The 25031-nt window shown below is 39.1% G+C and overlaps 1 protein-coding gene across 1 annotated transcript in view; it reads right to left on the reverse strand.

The window, feature by feature from the left end:
- The window catches only part of CNGB3 (cyclic nucleotide gated channel subunit beta 3), a 152227-nt gene that overhangs the window by 13217 nt on the left and 113979 nt on the right, over positions 1-25031 (reverse strand). Inside the window, 3 exon segments of the mRNA XM_059043566.2 lie at positions 14164-14282; positions 23838-23860; positions 23863-23917. Of these exon segments, the coding sequence (XP_058899549.1) occupies positions 14164-14282; positions 23838-23860; positions 23863-23917 (197 nt within the window).

Genomic DNA, 25031 nt, shown 5'->3' on the forward strand with positions numbered 1-25031 from the left:
TAAATATGCAGAATGGGTGATTTGACCAATATAGCTGGTGAAAAGTCAGAACTTAAATACTTTAAATAAAAGGCAGACTATCTAAAACATATGATATATCAGTGCCTAAATTCTGCTCAATAACTTGTTATATATGATGAAAAAAGGATATTGTACAAAGAAAGAAATGCAGAAAGTAAATGATCACATTTATGAAAAGAAATAGGCCCAGAGGAAATTAATTCATTTATCAAATATTTATTGAGGACCTATTATTTTCTAGGCACTATTTAGAGAAATGCAAATTAAAACAACTATTTAAAGTGTAAAACCAACTGAGAATAATGAGGTAATATCACTGATACTAGAGAAAAATAGCTATACATTGCATGTTGTATCTTAAATTGGTTCAATTTTTCTAGAAAATCATCTGCCCATATGTTCAAGAGTTATAGAAGTGTTTCTACCTTTTGACCTAGTTAGTTCGTTTTGGGGAATAAACTTCAAAGAAATAAAAGAAAAGCAAAATGATTTTACAAAGATAAACGTAGCAGTCCTATTCTTAATAATAAAAACTGACAAAAAGGGTACAAGGCTGAATATGCATATTCATGACAAAAATGAATGTGTATTAGTACATTTACAATGATAGAAGATAATTACATTAACTTATTTATTCAATGAATATTTATTAGGCACTTATGTAGGCCAGGCACTGCCCTAAGGGCTGGGGATCAAGTGCAGATCGGGTGTGGCATCTGCTAGGGACTGTGTCTGTGTACAAAATGGAAAAATACAGCCTCTCTGGGCAAATGCAGTCCTATAGGTGTAAAGCTTGGCCAGAAAAATGTCCCCTTTTGCAAAGTAAAGGGCACCTGTGCATGAGGGAGAGTGTAACAGCGGGGCTCATGCTTAGGAGTGGAGTGCAGGCTGCATTCCAGTTCTCCCAGGCCCTGCCTGGACATCCTGATGCAGAGCATAACTGGCACAGCCATACATAGTAGTCCTGGTGCTTATGATTTAGTGAGGAAGGAAGAAAGACACTGAAGAAACAAATGCACCAGCAAGTGCATGATTTCAAAGGTAAGTGTTCCAAAAGATAGGAATGTGGTCCAACTAGAGAATATAGCAAGGAGACCTGAGTGGTCCCTATAATGGAGAAAGAGAAGTCCTGAAAGTAGCTGAGATTAGGTTAAAGGGGTGGGAAACCTATATGGGCAGAGGTTAAAAACTCCCCATGGCTGCTATGGAAAACAGTAAGGAGATTTGTCAAAAAATTAGAACCACCATATGATCCAGCTATTCCACTTCTGTATGTTCATCCAAAGAATACAAAAACTAATTTTAAAAGATATATGCACTCCTATGTTCATTGCAGTTTTATTTACAATAGCCAAGATATGGAAACAACCTAGGTATCCATTAATGAATGAATGGATAAAGAAGATGTGGTGTATATACACGATGCAATACTACTCAGCCATAAAAAGATGAAATCCTGCCATTTGTGACAATGTGGATGGACCTTGAGCGTCTGATGCTAAGTGAAATAAGTCAGAGAGAGAAAGACAAATATTGCATGTTTTCATTCATAGGTGGAATATAAAAAACAAAACCAAAACAAAATAAATGAACAAACCAAACCAAACCAAAACAAAAACATAGATACAGAGAACAGAGTAGTAGTTACCAGAGGGGAAGAAGGGGAAGGCAAAATGGGTAAAGGGGGTCAACTATACGGTGACAGATGGAAGCTAAACTTTTGGTGGTGAGCACACAGCAGTATATGCAGAAGTCAAAATGTAATGTATACATGATACATATAATGTTATAAACCATTATTACCTGAATAAAAAAGTTTTTAAATTCCAAAATTAGGAAAAAATAAACCACCTCTCCATTGCTGGATGGCATGTGGCACATTCAAGGAACTGAAGTCTGGATTAAAGAGAGCAAGGGGAGTGGGGTACACCCTGCAGTAGAGAGGTAGGCAGGGGCTAGACACTGCAGGATCTTGTAGGTCAGGCAAGGACTTTTAGATAAAAAAGAACATGTGAAAGCATTGAGTGGTTTTAAGCAGGAGGGCAATGACATGATCATACCTGTTTGTGAAGGATCCCTCTGGCTGGTAGTGGGGACTGGATTACAGAGGGTGTGGTGGTTGGATTGGGAGACTTGGAGAAGCCCTGCAGTTGTCCAGTGAGAGAGGGAGGTGGTGTGGACGGAAGTGGCGTCAGTGGAGAAGGTAAGGTGCAAACAATTGGAGACACACTTTGGAGGTGAAATTGATAGGTCTTAGAGGTGGACTGGCCATGTAGGGTGAGCTGAAGGAGTGTGAAGCAGACCTTTTTATTTTTTTCCCCAGTAAATTTCAAAAGTCAACAATGTAAAAAGTTTAGTATTATGTTAGTTTCCTGAGGCTGCTGTAACAAATTACTGTAAAACCAGTGACTACCGACAACAGAAATTTATTCTCTCACAGTTTTGGAGGCCAGAAGTCAAAAATCAAGTTGTTGGCAGGGCTGTGTTCCCTCCAGGGACTCTAGGAGAGACTACTTTCTTGCCTCTTCCAGCTTCTGGTGGCTCCAGGAGTTCCTTGGCTGTGGCTGCATAACTCTAATTTCTGCCTCAGTCTTCACATGGCCTTCCCCTCTTTCCCCTGTGTTTGTGTGTCTTCTCCTCTTCTGTCTCATGTGAGGACACTTGTCATTGGATTTAGGGCCCATCCAAGAAAATCAAGAATGAGCTCACCTTAAGATCCTTAGATTAATTATATCTGCAAAGACTCTTTTTTTTTCTTTTTTTCTAAGTAAGGTCACATTCACAGGTTCCAGGGGTTAGGGCACGGATATATCTTTGTGGGGGCCAACATTCAACCCATTACAGGCATTATGCGAATACTCCTTTACATACCCCCTTGTACAGGCTATCAGGACTGACCTTTGTGCACACATATTGTCTGCACACATTATTTTCTCCACATGTCATTTGAGAAGCACTGAAAGGTCTGCCTTCAGTTCTCAAATAACCTCAAGCAATTGCTTAATCTGAAGGATTGGCCCTTGTGAAGGCTTTGTACTCCGTAATATCCTGCGTATGCTCCATCATTGAATGCAATCCATACATTTTATCACCTGGTATTGGAATCTTTTTGTTTCCTTGTCTTTTGTTTGTAAGGCCCTTGAGGGAAGTGATTGTTTCTTGCTCACCATTCTTGTTTACCATGCCAGGCATGGCTTTCTTTGAGGCACTTCACATTATACTGTAAGGGGTCATGAATATAACTTTCTGCGTTTTTAAAATCAAATCACAATTAACTACTTAATTAATCAGAAATTTCTGAATAGCACCTGCAAATTATTTTGAATGGAGGCAGAATATCAGTGAAAATCAACACATTGTACAGTTTTTATATAGCTGCTGGTGACATAAAGATGGAAAGTTTTAGTTCTTACATTTTAATAGCTTAGTCTGTTGAGGAGATCCATTTGAATGAATTGACTATAAATTAGTGGTAATTCCTGTAGTAAAGTCACGAATGAAATACTATGAAGGCATAGAACAAGGAGCAACTAGTTGTTTGGGGGTGGTTAGAGATGACTTCAGAGAGGTGATATCTGAATTGAAGTCCTGAAAGGTGAATAGGTATTTTCCAGGGGGAGGATATTCCAAAGGGAGATGAAACCAGTAGGGATTTCTATTGAAATCATAATAGCACTAGCAAGGGTAAAAATTCAGATGCATTTCAGGAAAAGTGAGATTTTAACAGATGCAGAAAGAGGATAGGAAGTGGTTAAATACATTCAGCGAATAAGACTTGGCAATAATTGTAATTGTGAAAACAAACAGTGGAGTCAGTACTACTACAAGGCTATCCCCTGGCAGACCCTGAGTCTCTCTATTAAAAATGGGGTGTCTGAACTCCTCAGATGTTAATTGGAAATGTGGTCTGGGTTTTCTCCATGACAGGCTCTATATCTATATTTTAGTCAGGGCTTTGCTCTTTTGGATTAGTATTTAATGTCCTTGAAAGCCCTCAGTTCTTTTCTTTCTTATTTTTTCCTAAGAAAAAAGAACCTTCGTTAAAAAGCTACATGATAGTGCTGGATTTAGCTCGTTTTAACAAAGGTCACAGGTTTTTTGAGTAGTAAACACAATTACTAGATCCTTCCAGTATCTAGATGTTTGGCAGGCGTGCCTCCATTGCTGGAATAAATAACTAGAGCTCCAAGGGCGTATGACAGCTGTGGGCCTGTGAAGCCTGAGGGTATCTGGGAAGAGGCAGATGTATCATATTTCTCCTCAACCACAGCCAAGAAGAGAATCAAGGCAAAAATCACCCTTTTGCTTGAATCAGCCGGATTACTGAGCGAATTTAGAGCTTGTCTGGTCTACTGGTTTCAATTTGGCTTTAGAAACCCAGTGGGTAATAGGAGATTTATTTGAGAAGCTGCTGTCAAGAATTTAAGACTCCTTTCAATTGCAACTCAGCAGCACCTGGATTGTATTCTTAGAGTATTTCCTACTGTGATGATAACATCAGCAATTAACATATTTGTATTTATAAAGCTTTATTCTTCAGGGAGTGCTCAACCCTTGGGAGAGGTCAGCTAATTAATTTCTGCAATGTTTGAGATTAGACTGTTTCTTGTTTTATGACCTTGAAAATTACAGTGATTATTAAGTCACTAAAATATTAAATCACTTTTGCAAGTACTCCTAGTAAGGAAGCGATAGAAAATAGGCAAAGAACACACAGATCTGGACATTCTGAGAAGTGTTTCCACCACTGCCCCTGAGTAAGACCCTCACACGAGTGCCCACCCAGTTTTAAGCAAGGAGAAAAAATAAAAAAGAGAAGGCACATTATCAACAGAGAATTAACATGATTCAACATTCTAAGGATATAAAGTCATCTGAAATTATTCATATCTCTGGAACTCTGAAGATAACTTCTTAGCAGCTATGAAATTAGAGGTTGGATGTACCACCTTTCTTCTGTGGTGTGGTGGAAAGATCACTAGGCCCTGATCCATGAAACTCGTGTTTGAATATTGTCCCTTTCGCTTACTAGCTATGTTATCCTGGGCCAGATAATTGACAACTTGGAATTGCAATTTTTCCAATCATGAAATGGATATGTTAATAACTGCCTGACAGTGCACTCTTGTCTTTACCCTAAGAGCCAGCATCCTAGTTCAAGACTCCATCATCTTTCACTTGAACCACTGCAACTGACTTCTAATTGATCTCTATGTCATTCTTGTTTCTTCACTGCCTCTTTTCCACATAGCTGTTAGAGTGGTCTTCTAACATCACAATTCAAATTGTATCATTCTTTTGCCTAAAATCCTCCATTGGTATCCATTCCATTGGTATTTAGAATAAAATACAAATTCCTTACCATGGCCTAAAAGGTCTGTACAATCTTGTCTTTGCTCACCTCTTTGGTCTCATCTCCCCACAGTGCCCCTTATTTGCTGAGCTCCAGCCATACTGACCTCTATGACATTGAACTAGATATGCTTGCTCTACCTCTAGGCCTCTGCCCTTGCTATTCCATCATATGGAGGGCTCTTCCCCCATGTCTGGATGGCTGCTCCATTTACTCTCTCCAATCTCAGTTGGAATATTATCTGTCCAGAGAGGTATCCCTGACCATTATATGTAAAGTAGCATCCCCAGTCTCTAACAATTTTTACCTCTATAGCAGTTATCGCAATGTGAATTTATCTTGTCTAGTTTATTTATTGTTAGCTTTCTCCCACAAGACTGTAAGCTCTTGTTTACTGTTTTCGCAGTACATTCCCAGAGTTTAGAGCAATACCTGACTGTCTAGCATGTACTAGGCACTCAAAATAAGTGTTTATTGGATGAATACATGAATATGTTTAAATACAATAATACATATGGGGGCTTCCCTGGTGGCGCAGTGGTTGAGAGTCCGCCTGCCGATGCGGGGGACACGGGTTCGTGCCCCGGTCCGGGAAGATCCCACGTGCTGCGGAGCGGCTGGGCCCGTGAGCCGTGGCCGCTGAGCCTGCGCGTCCGGAGCCTGTGCTCCGCAACGGGAGAGGCCACAGCGGTGAGAGGCCCGCGTACCGCTAAAAAATAATAATAATAATAATAATAATAATAATAATAATACATATGGAATGTTTAGCCCACAGAATGCTTGAATTTGCTGTCTGAAGTGTTAGACCTTTGTATCCATGGCTTGTGCATTCACATATGGGTTGTGCAATCCGGTTTACTGAGTCCTGGTGTGTGGAACCCTCAAATGACGGACCCACAGCCACAGATGTCTAACTTTACTATGCCATTTTACATACAGGACTTGAGCATTGGTGGATTTTGGTATCTGTGGGTGCCGCCAGCCGCAGCGGGTCCTCAAAGTGCAGCAACAATCGACGAGATGGGGTAGGGAACGGAAAGCACCAAGGTATGGGATCAGAAGGGCACAAACAACTGATGGTTGCAAGGCAAATTTAATAACAAAGCATAGTCATATATATACCCCTAAAGCAGGGACTTTGCATAGTCATTGTAAAGCAGGGACTTTGTATAAACATTGTTCTATAGAACTAGTCTTTCATCTAGGCTTAGTCGCCACCATATCTGCATCAGCGGGTTTATTGCTTGTTCCACAAAGGCACCAATTTCCCCTCCAGGGTTGCTTTTCCTAGCTTTAGGGAACAACCAGGGACTCTCATGATCTGAGCAGGTCCCTGGAGAGAGATGGCCAAAGGCCATTCCATTTTTTACGTTCATACCATAAAGTCCAGGATGCATACCAAGGAGAGTTCAATCGGGCCCTGAGGCTTATGAGGGTCTTAATGGCGCATTCCTCAGAGGGCAATGCTCGCCACATTTTCCCCTCTTTTATTTTTTAAAGCTTGATAATGTAATTTCAACCCATACACATCCTGACGAAGAGTAGCGAGACGGCCAACAATAAAGCGTAATAAACAAGGTAATGCAATTAAAATCAACAATACACATGACCCCACGGTAATCAATTCTGTGAGTCCATTTTGAAACCAACGCATTGGGTTTAACCATTGAAGCTGATCCAAGAGTCCTTGAATTAATTGTTGGGGCCCGTCTTCTTGTAGATGAGCTTTTTGAATTGCTTGTATTTCTGCATTAAGTTTTTGTATGTCCAAACTAATGTGTCCATCAGTCCATACACTTAAAATGTGCATTTTTACTTTGTTCCAATCCCAGTGGCTGTTAAAGAGGCTAAGGCTAATATGCTACATATTAATATTCCAATGAATCGTTTAGGTCTTTTTAAAGCTTCAGATAATTCTAGCCAAGCTTGCATGCTAGTACTATGATACCATGGTTCAGAAATATTTACAGGCAGCATTACATAGAAAGGTTGTTTTAACATCATAACAGAAAAAGTTCCTTTCATAGGCAGAATGCAAGTACTAAAAATACAATTCTGACAAGTTATATTATATCCTATGGAACCAGAAGTAAACTCAATCTGTAAATCTCCTATTAGCAAGGCATATGGGGGTGCAACACAAGTAATAACCGGTTGATAAGAATAAGACAATGCAAACTTCCAAAAATCCCAATGCTTATAAAAAACCACAAACTATTATTAGTAACAGGAACTGAAGAAATTAAAATGGTACCATTATTACAATTTAAGGTGCACCAGATTTGAGAATTACTCCATGTATCATTACATACTGCAAAATCAGATTGGGGAAAATCAGAAGGAAAAAAGGAGGGAAACTTCAAACTTGTAACAGCTTTAACTACCTTTAAACTATGGCCGGCCAGTAAAGTCCTTTGTCCTCCTACATATACTTCAACACACAAATAGTATCCTGTATCAGACATCTGAAGCTGATCAATAAAAATAGAATGATCTAAGGGATCACTAACCTTAAGTCTGGAAATACGACCTTGAAAATGAACAGGCTTATGACCTTTATACCAAAACACATTGGTAGTCAAATCCCCACGTTTAGAAACAGTTTGTTTACAAGGAAGAAGTACAGATGATCCTACTTTCTTATATTCAGAATTAATCTTGGAATAAAATTGCGATTGTATAGTTGTTTCATAAGCCATTGCATGCCAAAGCTATAGCTTTAACACATCCTGATTCTATATTCAAAGGGCTTAAATAAACAGGAAAAGAATTAAACCAATTAGTGTAATTTATGGACATATTCATGATGGGAAGATTCCCCAATACTCTCCCAAAAGTAGAATAATTATAAAACCCAGGAAAATCAGCCTCTGCCCAAGTAACTGGTTGTAATAAAGGTGGATCGGGTATGTAGGCCCAATAAGAAAGGCCTTCAACTGGTGGAGCTCCAAGCACTGCAATCATAGCCAAAAATAATGTAAGTGGGGTACGGGGTGCTGGCCCTTTTTCCATCGACTGCCGTGCCTGAAAAACTAAACATTGTAAGTGAAACAAAGTTATTTATTTTTTTCTTGCCTCCTGTATTAGGCGCCTCCTCTGCCTTTGATTCCGTCTCATCCTGCGAGGTATTTGTGGGGCTTGAGGGATACTCACTGGTCGACTGAGGTGGAGATGCCGCATCCTTCGGGTCAGATTGGCCATTGTGGGAGGCATGATAATGTCGTACCAACCGTTCAGGGAGCCAACGGGGAGCTTCAGAATCCTTTGGAAAAATACAAACATAACATCAACCCCACATCAATACAGGCATTGGTTAAGGGATCACGCCATTTAACCTCAGCATAATTCTGCAAAGTAGAGGAAAAAAGGCGTTCATAAGGAGTATGACCAAATCTGTTCACTGTTAAAAAATTTAAAATAAATACTGCATGCCATAACATGTTCTGTGGAGTCCTATTATAGTCCCCTTTTTTATTTTTTGTAATACAAGTTTTAATTGTTGATTTACGCGCTCAATTATACCTTGTCCTTGTGGGTTATATGGAATTCCAGTTATATGATGGATAGAAAAAATAGAACAAAAGCGGGCAAAACTAGCACTAGTATATCCTGGGGCATTATCTGTTTTCAATTGTTTTGGAATACCCATACAGGTAAAACAGTGTAATAAATGTGTAATAACATATTTAGTAGACTCTCCGGCTAGGGGGGTAGCAAAAATAAATCCAGAATAAGTATTAATAGTGACATGAACATATTGTAATTTTCCAAAAAAAGGGACATGGGTTACATCCATCTGTCAAAGTTGTCCAGGAAGTAAACCTCGAGGATTAACTTCAAAACGGGGAACAGGTAAATGAGTAACACAAGTTCCACGATTTTTAACAATTTGTCTAGCGCTTTCCTTTGAAATTTTAAATTGCTTTTGTAACATACTAGATGATTGATGATGTAAGTGATGTGATTGTTCAGCTCGTTGTACATTGGTAAGGTAATTCACAGCAAACACTTGTCTAGTAGCAGTATCCGCCAATTGATTACCCTGACTTAAAGGGCCAGGCAAGCCAGAGTGTGAATGAATGTGCAAAACCGCAACGAGATAAGAATGTTGTTGAATATATGACTGTAATAGTAAAAATATTAAACAATTGTAAATCATTAGTATGACTGATTGTAGCTGTTTCTATATTTCTTAAAACTGTCATCAAATAATGACTATCAGTATAAAGATTAAAAGATTCTGAGGTAAATGTTCTAAAGGCTAAAACAATAGCATATAAGTTTACTCTTTGTGCAGAGGTAAATGACGTTTTTTCCTTTAGACACGAGTGCTGCTACACCATTAGCAGAGCCATCAGTGAATACATTCCAAGCTCCGGTGATTGGCTTGGAGGTAATGATTTTTGGATAAATAAAAAAATGCTGTAGAGCAAAATGTACCAGTTTATCAGATGGGTAATGATTATCAACTTTCCCAGGATAATCGCAAAAGGAAAGTCCCCAGTGATTGGAGGTAAACAATAACCAGGAATGTTGCTGAGCAGTATAAGGTATTGTAATGTTGGCTGGCTCTGATCCCATTAACTTGTTAGACCTGAACGGTCTCCGAGGGATCCCAGCTCGCCCAAGAACCGCCAAGAGTCGAGAGTCGTTGCAACACGCAAGAGGTTTATTAGGAGCCGGTGAACCGGGGTTCCTTGGTCCTCACGCAGGAGGCCGAAAAGGAATCCCGGAAAAGCGGAATCACATACATTTTATAGGTTTCATTTTTCATTATGCAAAGTGTGGATATATCGAGGGTTTTTCTGATTGGTTTGTTTGTTCCGGACCGGAATGGGGACTTGGCTCTAGTTCCTTGATTGGTTAGCTGTCGGATGCCTACTTTACATTTTCGTGTTTTTGTGGTGGGGGGTTGAGTCACATGAGTTATGGTTGGCTGGGGCGACCTTTAAACTCTTTGGCTTAATCATTCTTAACCCCGCCGTACTTGTTTGCTCCGGTTTCTGCCCAGGGGGGGACATTCCAGTATCTTATTTACATCCGCCAGCCGGAAAGCTCAAAGCTCAAAAGTATCGATAGGGAACTAGGGGTGTAAGTATAGTTAAGGCCCTACAAACTGAATAGCCCTTTTTCGTCCCATTTGTATTAATTGTGCAACTAATTCATAATATGGAGTTATTACTTTAGAAGAAGTATTTTTTATAGGAACCCATTCTAGCACTCCATATTCTTGCCAAAATAATGCAGTGGGCACATGAGGTGTAGGACAAACAATAAAAGAAACTGGTAAAGGATAATCTATCCGAGTTAACTGCGCAGCTTGAATTGCTTGATTAACAATAGCAAGGGCCTTTTGCGCTGGCTCAGTCAAAACTCGAGGGGAATTAGGATTGGAATCTCCTTTTAAAATATCAAAAAGTGGTTGTAATTGAAATGTGGTTAGTTTTAAACTAGGGCGAAGCCAATTAATATCTCCTAACAATTTTTGAAAATCATTTAATGTTTGTAAACAATCAGTTCTTATTTCAATTTTTTGAGGAACAATCTTTTGATCGTAAATGTATCTCCCCAAATATGAATAGGGTGGATGCATTTGAATTTTTTTTTAGGGGCAATTATAAGGCCATGCTGTTGAAGTTGTAACTTATATGTTTGTTGTAGGACATCTGAATGTTTATGAGCGATAAGAATGTCATCCATATAATGAATTAAATATAAAAAAGGAAACTTTATCCTTATAGGCTTAAGTGTTCGAGTTACGAACTGTTGACATAAGGTTGGACTATTGGCCATACCTTGAGGGAGCATTTTCCATAGGTTTAGTTGGGTTATTATTATTTTCTGGTTTTACCGCTCCAGGTTCTGATATAGCCTGGTGGCATACTCGGGCAAAATGACCTGGCTTGCCGCATTTAAAGCATGTTTGCGCCTTTTTAGTTTGGGGACCAAATCCAGCTTTAGTGAGAGCTGCAGCAATGGCAGCTCCCTGTAAATATGATAGGCCAATATCAGCACAAACTCTAATGTAGTCTTCCAAAGTTCCTTTTTTCTTCCAAGGACGAATAGCTGCTTGACAAGTACTGTTTGCATTCTCATAAGCTAATTGTTTCACTATGATTGTACCAGATGGGCCATCAGCAATAATACGACTAACAGCTTGTAGTAGTCTATCAACAAAATCAGCATAAGGTTCATCAGCCCCCTGACGTAGCTTAGAAAGATCTTCTGTTCGGCTAGAAGCAGGAAGCTTTTTCCAGGCTATAAAAGCAATGTGATTGGGCTTCCCTGGTGGCGCAGTGGTTGAGAATCCGCCTGCCGATGCAGGGGATACGGGTTCGTGCCCCGGTCCGGGAAGATCCCACGTGCCGTGGAGCGGCTGGACCCGTGAGCCATGGCCGCTGAGCCTGTGCGTCCGGAGCCTGCGCTCCGCAACGGGAGAGGCCACAACAATGAGAGGCCCGCGTACCACCAAAAAAAAAAAAAAAAAAGAGCAATGTGATTAATTTGGGCATAGGCTACAAAAGGAAAAGCTAACTGATCCTGTCATGCAAGATATTGTCCTTCACCTACTAACATTTCATAAGTAACTGGCAAATTATGAGTCCCGTTGCGATCAGCCTGCTCGGCAGCCTTTTCATAATAATCTGACTTCCACAGCAAATAATCCCCTCCATTCAAACAAGCACGAGCTATCGACTTCCAATCAGCAGGGGGCAATGCTTCAGCAGCAATGGTGTCAAGCATAGTTAATAGTAAATGGTGCAGTGGGCCCGTATTGGGCACAGGCAGATTTCAAGTCCTTAAGTATCTTAAAAGATAAGGGCTGATACTCTCGAAGATTTTGTTGGGGATTCTGGGGATCCGACCGTTCGACTACAGGGCAACAAAATAAACGATCCTCGCCCCTAGATAATGCCCCTCTAACAGCCTGCTGTAAGGGGCTCAGTTTTAAAGGAGCAGAGGAAGATAAAGTTAAATTTTTAACAGACTGTTCCACCTGAGCCAGAATATGTTTATCGGGGTATTTTTCAACTTCATATTTAGTTTCCGCATCAGCCAAATCGAAAGAGACGTCCTTATCAGAGGAGGTTTCAAGAGCCATTTTAACCATCAAGGGGGGAGCAGTCGGGACCGGAGAGGAAATATCACACAAGTTAGGTACTGAATCATATATGGGCTCAAAACAGTCTTTAATCAAATTCCATAGACTAAACGTAATAACCGGTACCCCACCCGGTCCATTTTTATCGTAATGCCTTTTTAGATCCTTTCCAACCCTCTTCCATATAGCAGCATCCACAGAACCCCCTTCTGGAAACCAAGGAGAGACTTCATAAACATGTTGTAGAAAATCAGAAACTTGAGAAGCGGTCACAGTAGTGCCGCGAGCTTTTAACATCGAAAGTAAATCTTGAGTGAACAATTGTCGCTCCTTAGATCCTTTTTGTCCCATATTCTTTTACTTCTGACTATTGTCCCGAGTTACTATCAATTTTACTATGTGGCCAAACTTTCACTCTTAACTCCGGGGATTCACCTACCGAGATTCAGATGTCCCTCTTGTTAGGTCCCTGTTTGGGCGCCACTTGCCACCAGCCGCGGCGGGTCCTCAAAGTGCAGCAAAAATCGACGAGAGGGGTTAGGGAACGGAAAGCACCAAGGTATGGGATCAGAAGGGCACAAGCAACTGATGGTTGCAAGGCAAATTTAATAGCAAAGCACAGCCATATATATACCCCTAAAGCAGGGACTTTGCACCGTCATTGTAAAGCAGAAACTTTGTATAAACATCGTTCTATAGAACTAGTCTTTCATCTAGGCTTAGTCGCCACCATATCTGCATCAGCGGGTTTATTGCTTGTTCCACAAAGGCACCAATTTCCCCTCCAGGGTTGCTTTTCCTAGCTTTAGGGAACAACCAGGGACTCTCATGATCTGAGCAGGTCCCTGGAGCGAGATGGCCAAAGGCCATTCCCTTTTTTACGTTCATACCATAAAGTCCAGGATGCATACCAAGGAGAGTACAATCGGGCCCTGAGGCTTATGAGGGTCTTAATGGCGCATTCCTCAGAGGGCAATGCTCGCCACATGTGGGGGTCCTGGAACCAATATCCTCGTAGATACTAAGCGGCAACTATTCTTACTCTTGGGGACTTACTTGTAGGATAAACTTCTCCTGACCAATAGGAAATAATAATAACAATAGTTAATATTTATTGAGCTCCTAATAGATGCTGGACATTGTTCTTAGTGCTTTTCACGAATTAATTCACTTACCAACCCTCTAAGATATGCACTATTGCTCTTCTAATTATTAAGATGAAGGACAGAGGGGTCAAGTAACAAAGGAGCAAAGATTGTAAGTGGTGGTACTGGGGTTTGGACTCAGGCAATTTGGTCCCACAATGATAATCATTATCACTCACCTACTCAAAACTATTGTCTTAGCCTGGCATTCAAGTTCTCCAACAATCTGAGGACTAACTCTCCCAATCTCTTCTTTCATCATTCACCCATTCATTTATTCACACATTCATTATTCAACATATATTGAGCATCTACTTTATTCTAGGCAATGACCTAAGTCCTGAGCCTAAAGGGCTGAATGAGCTAGGTCTTTGGGGAAGGGAAAGGATAAATAAAAATGTGAAAATCCTTATTTTTTCAATGCTGTCAGCACAATCAAACCATTGGTGAATTTGAGCGAGAACTTTACTTATTTTATGACCCAAGACTTTTCTTTTATAACAAATGACAGACTTCAACATTACAAGGTGTATTTTAGATACCTGATTTCTCCAAACACTGCCCCAGCTTTCAGAGTAACCAGAACTTGTGTGCCATCAGCTCCTCCAAGAACTTGGACTTCTCCTTGCTTAATGATATACATTTCCTTGCCAATCTCTCCCTATATGCCAAATATAAAGAGGAAATGGTAGTCACTTTATTCTTGACAATTATGCCCCAAATTAAAAGATATAAACTCTTCTAGAGGAGTAAATATAAATGAAGGAAACAAGGAATAGAAGTGTAATAATAATTATTTTAAGACCTAAGATAGTTATGGACATCAGTTTGACATAACATGTGAAAGGAAATTACAAGGAAAGTGATACCCTCTAGAACCTGAGCACTGTGTGCCATCACTAGACAGGCAAAGATACTTCAGTCAGCACATTGTTTTAAGAGTGGGATTGGAGAGAGGAAATAACAGATTGTAAGCATATTCATCTTAGCTTTGGTGACGACTGGTATGCTTTGAAGAAGTTGCTTAGTTTATCCAAAGAACATGGGTTACAGTCATCTAAAGGTGAACTCTACTCTTCTGACTATAGCACTGAGGTCTGATTTTAGTAAGTGGGGCATATGAGACCTTTAAGCTATTATTCTTGTTCCATATTGAGAAGAAGTGTTAATGCAGCAGGTTTTTTTAAAAAGCTATATATATATATATCTTTATTGTAGTATAATTGCTTTACAATGTTGTGTTAGTTTCTGTTGTACAACAAAGTGAATTAGCTGTAAGTATACATATATCCCCATATCCCTTCCCTCTTGAGACTCCATCCCATCCTTCCTATCCCACCCTTCTAGGTCCTCACAAAGCATGGAGTGGATCTCCCTGTGCTATGCAGCAGCTTCTCACTAGCCATCCATTTTACATTTGGTAGTGTATATATGTCAATGCTACTCTCTCACTTTGTCCCAGCTTCCCCTACCCACCTCATGCCCTCCAGTCCATTCTCTACATCTGTGTCTTTATCCCTGCCCTGCCACTAGGTTCATCAGTACCATTTTTTTAGATTCCATATAAATGCGTTAGCATACGGTATTTGTTTTTCTCTTTCTGACTTACTTCACTCTGTATGACAGACTCTAGGTCCATCCACCTCATTACAAATAACTCAATTTAGCTCATTTTTATGGTCGAGTAATATTCCATTGTATATATGTGCCACAGCTTCTTTATCCAATCATCTGTTGATGGACATTTAGGTTACTTCCATGTCCTGGCAATTGTAAATAGCACTGCAATGAACGTTGTGGTACATGTATCTTTTTGAATTACGGTTTCCTCAGGGATATGCCCAGTAGTGGAATTACTGGGTCATATGGTAGTTCTATTTTTAGTATTTTAAGGAACCTCCATACTGTTCTCCATAGTGGCTGTTTCAATTTACATTCCCACCGACAGTGCAGGAGTGTTCTCTTTTCTCCACATCCTCTCCAGCATTTATTGTTTGTAGATTTTTTGATGATGGCCATTCTGATCGGTGTGAGGTGATACCTCACTGTGGTTTTGATTTGCATTTCTCTGATGATTAGTGATGTTGAGTATCTTTTCATGTGTTTGTTGGCAAACTGTATGTCTTCTTTGGAAAAAATGTCTATTTAGGTCTTCTGCCCATTTTTGGATTGTGTTGTTTGTTTTTTTGATATTGAACAGCATGAACTGCTTGTATATTTTGGAGATTAATCCTTTGTCAGTTGCTTCACTTGCAAATATTTTCTCCCATTCTGAAGGTTGTCTTTTCATCTTATTTATGGTTTCCTTTGCTGTGCAAAGGCTTTTAAGTTCCATTAGGTCCTATTTGTTTATTTTTGTTTTTATTTCCCTAACCCTAGGAAGTGGGTCAAAAGGATCTTGCTGTGATTTATGTCATAGAGTGTTCTGCCTATGTTTTCCTCAAAGAGTTTTATAGTGCCTGGCTTTACATTTAGGTCTTTAATCCATTTTGAGTTTATTTTTGTATATGTTGTTAGGAAGTGTCCTAATTTCATTCTTTTTTTTTTTTTTTTTTTTTTCCCGTTACGCAGGCCTCTCACTGTTGTGGCCTCTTTTATGTGTAGCTGTCAAGTTTTCCCAGCTCCACTTGTTGAAGAGGTTGTCTTTTTTCCATTGTATATTCTTGCCTCTTTTGTCAAAGGTAAGGTGACCTTAAGTGTGTGGGTTTACCTATGGCCTCTCTATCCTGTTCCATTGTTCTATATTTCTGTTTTTGTGCCAGTACCATACTGTCCTGATTACTGTAGCTTTGTAGTATAGTCTGAAGCCTGATTCCTCCAGCTCCGTTTTTCTTTCTCAAATTGCTTTGGCTATTTGGGGTCTTTTGTGTTTCCATACAAATTGTAAAATTTTTTGTTCTAGTTCTATGAAAAATGCCATTGGTAATTTGATAGTGGTTGCATTGAATCTGTAGATTGCTTTGGGTAGTATAGTCATTTTCACAATGTTGATTCTTCCAATCCAAGAACATGGTATATCTTTCCATCTGTTTGTATCATCTTTGATTTCTTTCATCAGTGTCTTATAGTTTTCTGCATACAGGTCTTTTGCCTCCTTAGGTAGGTTTATTCCTAGGTATTTTATTCTTTTCTTTGCAATGGTAAATGGGAGTGTTTCCTTGATTACCCTCTCTGATTTTTCATTGTTAGTGTATAGGAATGCAAGAGATTTCTGTGCATTAATTTTGTATCCTGCTACTTTACCAAATTCATTGATTAGCTCGAGTAGTTTTCTGGTAGCATCTTTAGGATTCTCTATGTATAGTATCATGTCATCTGCAAACAGTGACAGTTTTACTTCTTGTCCAATGTGGATTCCTTTTATTTCTTTTTCTTCTCTAATTGCTGTGGCTAAAACTTCCAAAACTATGTTGAATAATAGTGGTGAGAGTGGGTACCCTTGTCTTGTTCCTGATCATAGAGGAAATGCTTTTAGTTTTTCACCATTGAGAATGATGTTGGCTGTGTGTTTGTCATATATGGCTTTTATTATGTTGAGGTAGGTTCCCTCTATGCTCACTTTCTGGAGAGTTTATATCATAAATGGGTATTGAATTTTGTCAAAAGCTTTTTCTGCATCTATTGAGATTATCATATGGTTTTTATCCTTCAGTTTGTTAATATGGTGTATTGCAGTGATTGATTTGCATATATTGAAGAATCTTTGCATTCCTGAGATAAGCCCCACTTGATCATTGTGTATGATCCTTTTAATGTGCTGTTGGATTCTTTTTGCTAGTATTTTGTTGAGGATTTTTGCATCTATGTTCATCTGTGATATTAGCCTGTAATTTTCTTTTTTTGTGACATCTTTACCTGGTTTTAGCATCAGGTTGATGCCTCATGGAATGAGTTTGGGAGTGTTCCTCCCTTCAGCAATTTCTTTTATTCAGTTCTTGTTTATCTCTGGGGACTCTGGAGCCAGGGCAATGGCACTTGTTCAATGCCTTGAGAACTAAACTCCTGGAATGTTCACATAGACACTGGTTAATGATGTTATTCTGTATGCCTCAGGCAGTGTGGCAGGATGTACCAGGCTGTCAATACTGTTTAATGTAAACACAAAGATTTATGGTGTGTGCTTGGTATCTAGTTTAGAGTCTGAACAATGACTGGTCATGTAGCTATGTGACCAGCCCCATTTAAAAACTCTGGACTCCAAGACTTAGATGAGCTTTCCTAGGCAGAGGTATTTTGCCCTTGTCTCTATGGTCCACAGTAGGAGATAAAAATGCATCCATGTGAACCTCTAAGAAGTAGGACCTAGGATATCTGCACCTGATTTCTCTAGTCTTTGTCTATGCATATCTTTTTCTTGCTATTCCTACACTGTATACTTTGCCTTAATAAATCTTAAGTGATAAATATAACTTTATGTTGAGTCATGCAAATCACCAAACTAGTGGGTGGTTGTGGGACCCTTGGAACACATCTCACTCCAGGATCCAGAAAACATAAATACGTTTTACAAGAGATCTAAATGGCACTTGGGTGAAGAAAAGCTTTTAAACTTTAAATAAGCCAATTCTCATAATACTAGGCAAACTATTTGGATAACGGTACCTATATTTCTTAGTGAGTTGAGTCTTGATCACCCTGAGCTATTAAAAATAACATTAATACAATAAATTCTCTTATATTTGGTTCAGGAGGGGGCTGGATTATTTGCGTTCATAAAACATTCTTGTTAATCATATTTTCAAAGGAGTAGAATACACTAAAATTAATTTAGGATTACGCAATGTTTATTATAGTTTATGCTCTGCAATGGCTGAGACAATGTCTACTTTGTTCCAGTGCTGAGCATAGGAATTATGACATAGGCACTCATTTATGAATAATTTATAATTCAGCTATTCTCTGGGAAGTTTTGAAGTTCTTTAATACCAAGGGTTATTTTCCTGAACATTACTTATTGTCGTGTTATAATTGTTAGGTTAAGTTTAAAGTTTTCAGACTCTACCTCTTAGTTAACATCTGTGACACTGAAATTCTCATTTTATCTCCCCATGACTTTTATGAGGAAGCTAGAGTAGGTATTATTATTTCCATTTTACAGAAAGAAAATAAAGGCACAGATTGGCTTACTGGCTAATATTTGGCTGAGTAACCGTTGCTCCATGATAGTAAATAGAAGCAAAAGGAAGCCTAGAATGCACATCTCCTAACTAAGCAATGCAAAAAGTATATTTAAATTTTGCATTATGTATTTATACCTTATATAAATAGGTATATTTATTCCCAAATGTAGATTTAAGTAGAAATTCCAATACAGATGGATCTAATTATAGTTATTTCCATATTATCAGTGCTAATAATACATCTTGCATTTGCAAAGTACTTTTATTTTTTAAAATTAATTTATTTATATTTTTTTGTGGTACGCGGGCCTCTCACTGTTGTGGCCTCTCCCGTTGCGGAGCGCAGGCTCCAGACGCACAGGCTCAGCGGCCATGGCTCACGGGCCCAGCCGCCTCGCGGCATGTGGGATCTTCCCAGACCGGGGCACGAACCCGTATCCCCTGCATCGGCAGGCGGATTCTCAACCACTGCGCCACCAGGGAAGCCCTGCAAAGTACTTTTAAAATCATAATATCAGATTTTACATTGCTCCTTATTTTAATGCCTGTGTTTGTTTTATCAGAACATGCTACTTTGAGGCTTCCCTGGTGGCACAGTGTTTAAGAATCGGCCTGCCAATGCAGGGGACACGGGTTTGATCCCTGATCTGGGAAGATCCCACATGCCGCGGAGCAACTAAGCTCGTGTGCCACAGCTATTCAGTCTGCGCTCTAGAGCCTGCAAGCCACAACTACTGAGCCCACGTGCCACAACGACTGAAGCCCACGCACCTAAATCCTGTGCTCCACAACAACAGAGACCACTGCAATGAGAAGCCCACGCACACCAAAGAGTAGACCCTGCCCACTGCAACTAGAGAAAGCCTGCGCACAGAAGCGAAGACCCAACCCAGACAAAAATAAAATAAATTTTTTTTAAAAAAGGAACATGCTACTTTATAGCTACAAAGTATTTTCATAAATTTTAACTTACTTATTTCTTGCAAAAATCCCAGTGAGGTCAAATAGGAAAGATATCATTATTCTTATTTAAAAATTGGTAGTAGAGACTTGAAAAGTAAAGTGTCTTGGGCAAACTTACAAGGCTGGCAGATGATAGCATTAGAATTAGCAACACCTATGTCACCTGACTATATAATATGTACAGATCATATCTATTGAATCCAATATCAAGACTGATCTCTTTGAAACCAACACAATATCTATGAATTATTTTAAAAATGATCTATGAATTATTTTAAAAATGAGTGAAAGTGTCTGAAAATTAGTTTTTCAAGAGAAACTCCAAGAAGTAATGATTAGGACAGGGTAATATTCTTTAATTCTTTGCATGAAGTAATTCTCAAGGAACTGGAATGATTTTTCAAAGGCAGTTATTACAACTGACTGGAGGTAGAAGTACATAATGGGTACTTAAATATAGTTCAGCACTTTTAATTATTTTTTAATGGTCATTTCAATAATTTTCCAAGGAGATCTGGCATAATCAACGAACCAAAACTTCCACTATTTCTTGCATATTTCTAGACTAATTTAAGACTTCCCTGCAAGTTTAATTGGCATTCAAATGAAGTAGACATTCCTTAGAGAGCAAGGTCTGACAGCATGTGCAAAATAAGATCAAACCAAGCTCTTCTGGTTGGTTTATGTACTAATTTGGAGAAAGTGTAGAAATGCAAGCGCTTCATGTACAATGGGGTAACCCTTAGTGAGACAGCACTTCAAATTTTCGGGGTTCCTGTGTAGAAGGCTATTTCCAAGGCTGACCGGGGCATTATGATGCTCAAATTAATTCTTGCAAATTAATCCTGGGAAAATTCCTCAATACCCTTTGAAGCAGTCCAAGCTACCCACTTGGTAAGTTTAGGAGCCATCCAGAGGATTAGGTAGGTCAGCAAACTCAGTCTTGAACCCTACCATTTCTTCAATTATTTAAACAACTGCTAACGGAACATGTTTTCTTTTGTTTTTTTTTCTTTCCTTTTCCTACAATGATTTGGGGAAATGATAAAAAACAAAGCTGAATTTGGCTGTATAAAATCTGGACAAGTAACAATTTTTCATCTCTGTCATCTACTCTTAATTAAATCCCTTGGGCCTCTCACTGTTGTGGCCCCTCCCGTTGCGGAGCACAAGCTCCGGACGTACAGGCCCAGCGGCCATAGCTCACGGGCCCAGCCCCTCCGCGGCATGTGGGATCTTCCTGGACGGGGGCACGAACCCGTGTCCCCTGCATCGGCAGACGGACTCTCAACCACTGCGCCACCAGGGAAGCCCTTAAATCCCTTTTTAAAAAAAGAAACAAAGAAATGTGGCTTGGAGTCTCATGTCTTTTCATTTCTGCTCTTCCCCTTGCTTATTTTCTTCCTTCCTTCATTTGTGTTAACTGATCTGTTTTTATTATTGAGTGATGGATGCGATGTGAGGAAGAAATGAGAAATGAGAACGCTGCATCTACTCTGCATTTCACACTTTGTTAAGCAAATTTTCACTGCTTTTGGGCCCGGATGCTCAAGTTTCTATGAGTTATCTCAGTTTTCAGTCCCTGCTGCTATTGGAACAAATTGAAAGGCCATTTTGGTGCATTAAGGCCATGTCATCCTAAGTGCGTCACTGCCCTAAAGGGGTCCTTAAACTGAGCTGTGGTTTGTATTTCCCATTTTAATGAAAATGATTTTATATCATCAGTATGCCCACATTTAATCTGGACTAATTTGTGTGGGATTCTAGATTCCTGGTTTCATTAATATCACAATCTCTCCTCTATTTTTCCTCTTTTACCACTGACAGCTCTTACTCAGTTGCCCTCTGTGGTTCTTCTTCACTGACCTCTTCCATAAATACTGGTATTCTTCAAAGTTACAGCCTTGGTCTTCTTTATTTACCTTTTCTTGAGCTTCTTATGATATCAGTTTCCATCATATGCCGGTTTCCAGAGATTACATCCAGTTCTGTCCTCTCTCACGGACTAGACTGATTTCCACCTGGGCACTAGGTATCTCTACCTGGATGCCTTAAAGTACCTTCACTCTATTTGACTTTGTCTTTCACCATTATCCTAGCTGAGCATTTGCTTACATTCCTTTAATAAATCAAGTTCTGTCCTGCCTCATGGTCCCAAGTCTTCATCTAAAATAGGTGAGAGTCCGCCTGCCGATGCAGGGGACACGGGTTCGTGCCCCCGTACGGGAAGATCCCGCATGCCGCGGAGCGGCTGGGCCCGTGAGCCATGGCCGCTGAGCCTGCGCGTCCGGAGCCTGTGCTCCGCAACGGAAGAGGCCACAGCAGTGAGAGGCCCGCGTACCGCAAAAAAATAAATAAATTAATTAAAAAAAATAAAATAAAATAGTCTCCTCTACAGTTTTGTTGTTTTTTTTTAAAAAAACTAGAGAACTATTTCTCTTCAGATTTTCACAAAGATCATGCCTGACAGCTTGACAATCTCCCCCTGTCTGAGTCCCCCAATCTAAAGTAAGTGCCTTTGCCACCACGCATTCTCCTGGCAAATTGTTTTTGCCGCATAGAACTTAGCACATTTTGGAGTTACACATTAATTTTATTTGTTTATTGTTTGTCTCTTCCATCAGGCCAGTGATACTCAACTTTGGCTCAATTTATAATCATCTGGGAGCTTTAAAAATATTGATATGCGGTCTCCACACAGACCAATTAAGTTACTGCAGATGGAGCCCAGATTTCTCAGTTCAGGTGATTCTGATGCACTGTGAATTGAATACCCTGGCACTAGACTGTAAGCCCTTGAAGGACAAGAACCACCTTTTTATCCAGTACCCAGCACAGTGCCTGGCCCATAGTATTTCATAATTGTTTATTGAGTTTCACTGAATAAATGCTACTAAAATTTTCTAGCTTTTGACTTATTGTAGTTCCATACACTCCCTCTGAAGACAGAGTCCCTTCCTTTCTGCCTTGACTCATGTGAATTCTTTCCTCTATCTGGAATGCCTGCTTCTTCTTTCTTCTGGTTCATGCTGATTCATTTTTCAAGACTTAGCTTGACCAGCATCTTCTCCAGGAAATCTTGCCAGTACCCCAGTGCAGAAGTGTCCTTATTCTGTGTCCTACCACAGCTTGTGCTTACTTCTACCATTACACTTAGCACATTATTTTGGAATGATATAAGTACTTCTTACATTCACTCATGTGTGAACCCCCCAGGGCTTTGGATCATCTCTCATTTCTTTGAACTGTTCATCTTTCTCTACTTTTTTATTTTGATTATTGCCTTCACTATTGATTTAATATCTCAAGGTCCCAAGGTCATCATTCCTTCTCTCCCCCTTTGAGTTAGTAATCAGAGATGTGCAAAATTGTTTATTTTAGCGTTATTTGTAATAGCAAACACTTGGAAATTGATTATGATATATTCATAGACTGGAATATTATGCAGCTTTGAAAAGGATGTTGTAGCTTACTTAATAATACGTTAAATGTTCCCATGATATATTGTGACATGACAAAACAAGTTTCAAACATAAGCGAGGTATGGTGCCAATTTTATAAAACAAGCTCTAACTATCCATCAATCGATATAAAAACATAGGTTGAAATATATTAATAGTGGTTATTTCTGGGTGGTGGAGTTTTTACCTTTGTGCTTTTATGTGTTTCCCATTTAAAAAATAATGAACATGTATTACTTTGTAATCATAAGAAACACAGTAAAATTTTTTTTAAATGGCATTGATTATTTACTAACTGGGTGAGCTAAATGGAGGTAACTGATAGTTTGCTGAAGACATAAAAAGGACAGAACCACCTTTCACTTCTGTAACTTTTCCCTCCACCTTAAGTATTTGGAATTAATGGGGTGTGACAATTGATGATTTACATTTACACAAAGCAACTTTTCAGACCACCCACATTTATATCCTATAAGTAATGAAATCCATATGGTCTTATTCCATTTTGAACTCTGAGAGCACATTATAGTTTTACAGAATTATATATCATGATTATTTCCATACTATGGAATTCACCCTGGACAAATTTTGTTTAAACTATTCTCTTGACTTATGTCTGAACTCCTCAGATGTATTTATTAGTCATGCATTAGAAAAATAGCATGAACTCACCTTTTTGCAGACAAAGTCACCAGATAGACAATGGATTTCAATCTTAGCAACATGTCATAAATCATCTGTGTATCACAACCCTAAAGAAAAATAATAGAGAAAAATAATTCTCATAGACACAGCTAAAAGGCCAATATTCCAATTGATTTTAAAATGCAGTGGAAATAAACAGTAATAGATGTTGTCTGTGTTAACATTAAAATATTAGTTGCCGGTGGATATGGACTTGTCTTGACCCAAAATTTAGGAAAAAAATACCTGTGGTATGATGGCTAGAATTTAGATCCTGGTCAGATATATTCAGGTTTTAATCCTGTTTCCACTACTTATTGCTATGTATCTATGTATCTCAGGCCCTCATTTTCTTAATCTGTTAAATGGGGATGAAAATGTTACTAATCTCATAATGGTAAAATATTTTTTAAAAATTAATTAATTAATTTAGGGCTGTGTTGGGTCTTCGTTTCTGTGTGAGGGCTTTCTCGAGTTGTGGCAAGCAGGGGCCACTCTTCATCGCGGTACGCGGGCCTCTCACTATCGCAGCCTCTCTTGTTGCGGAGCACAGGCTCCAGACGCGCAGGCTCAGTAGTTGTGGCTCACAGGCCTAGTTGCTCCGCGGCATGTGGGATCTTCCCAGACCAGGGCTCGAACCCATGTCCCCTGCATTGGCAGGCGGACTCTCAACCACTGCGCCACCAGGGAAGCCCCATAATGGTAAAATTTTACTCATATAAAACTTAACATAAAGCTTAGTAAATGATAGGTATTAAAGATTACAGTAATATAATAGTGAACGATTGATTATTAATATATTAACACTGACAGATAAAAATCTTTGCTGAATATTTTTCATTTTAATAACATCTTTCATACTATTGTTAGATATTATTATTTAACTTTGCAAGCTTGTCTGTTTTTCTTCCCCAACTTAATTGTCATCTTCTTAAAGGCAGAGTAACTGTACATGAGAGATACAAAAACAATATCTGTTAAACGAATGACTGTTCATATCCACTTCAATAGCATAAGAAACAAATTTGATTTGTTAGAAAATGTGTCTATATTTGTTTTCTGTTTAAATAATTGTAACTTATCTATATTAAAGGTAAAAAATCTGTAGATGCTTCAAAAATCTCACTTTACATAGCGATTTTGAATCTTCTACTTTCATCAAATATTTTTATTTTTTCCTCT

This window comes from Kogia breviceps, chromosome 17, assembly GCF_026419965.1.
Source record: "Kogia breviceps isolate mKogBre1 chromosome 17, mKogBre1 haplotype 1, whole genome shotgun sequence".
In the NCBI taxonomy this organism is placed as follows: Eukaryota; Metazoa; Chordata; class Mammalia; order Artiodactyla; family Physeteridae; genus Kogia; species Kogia breviceps.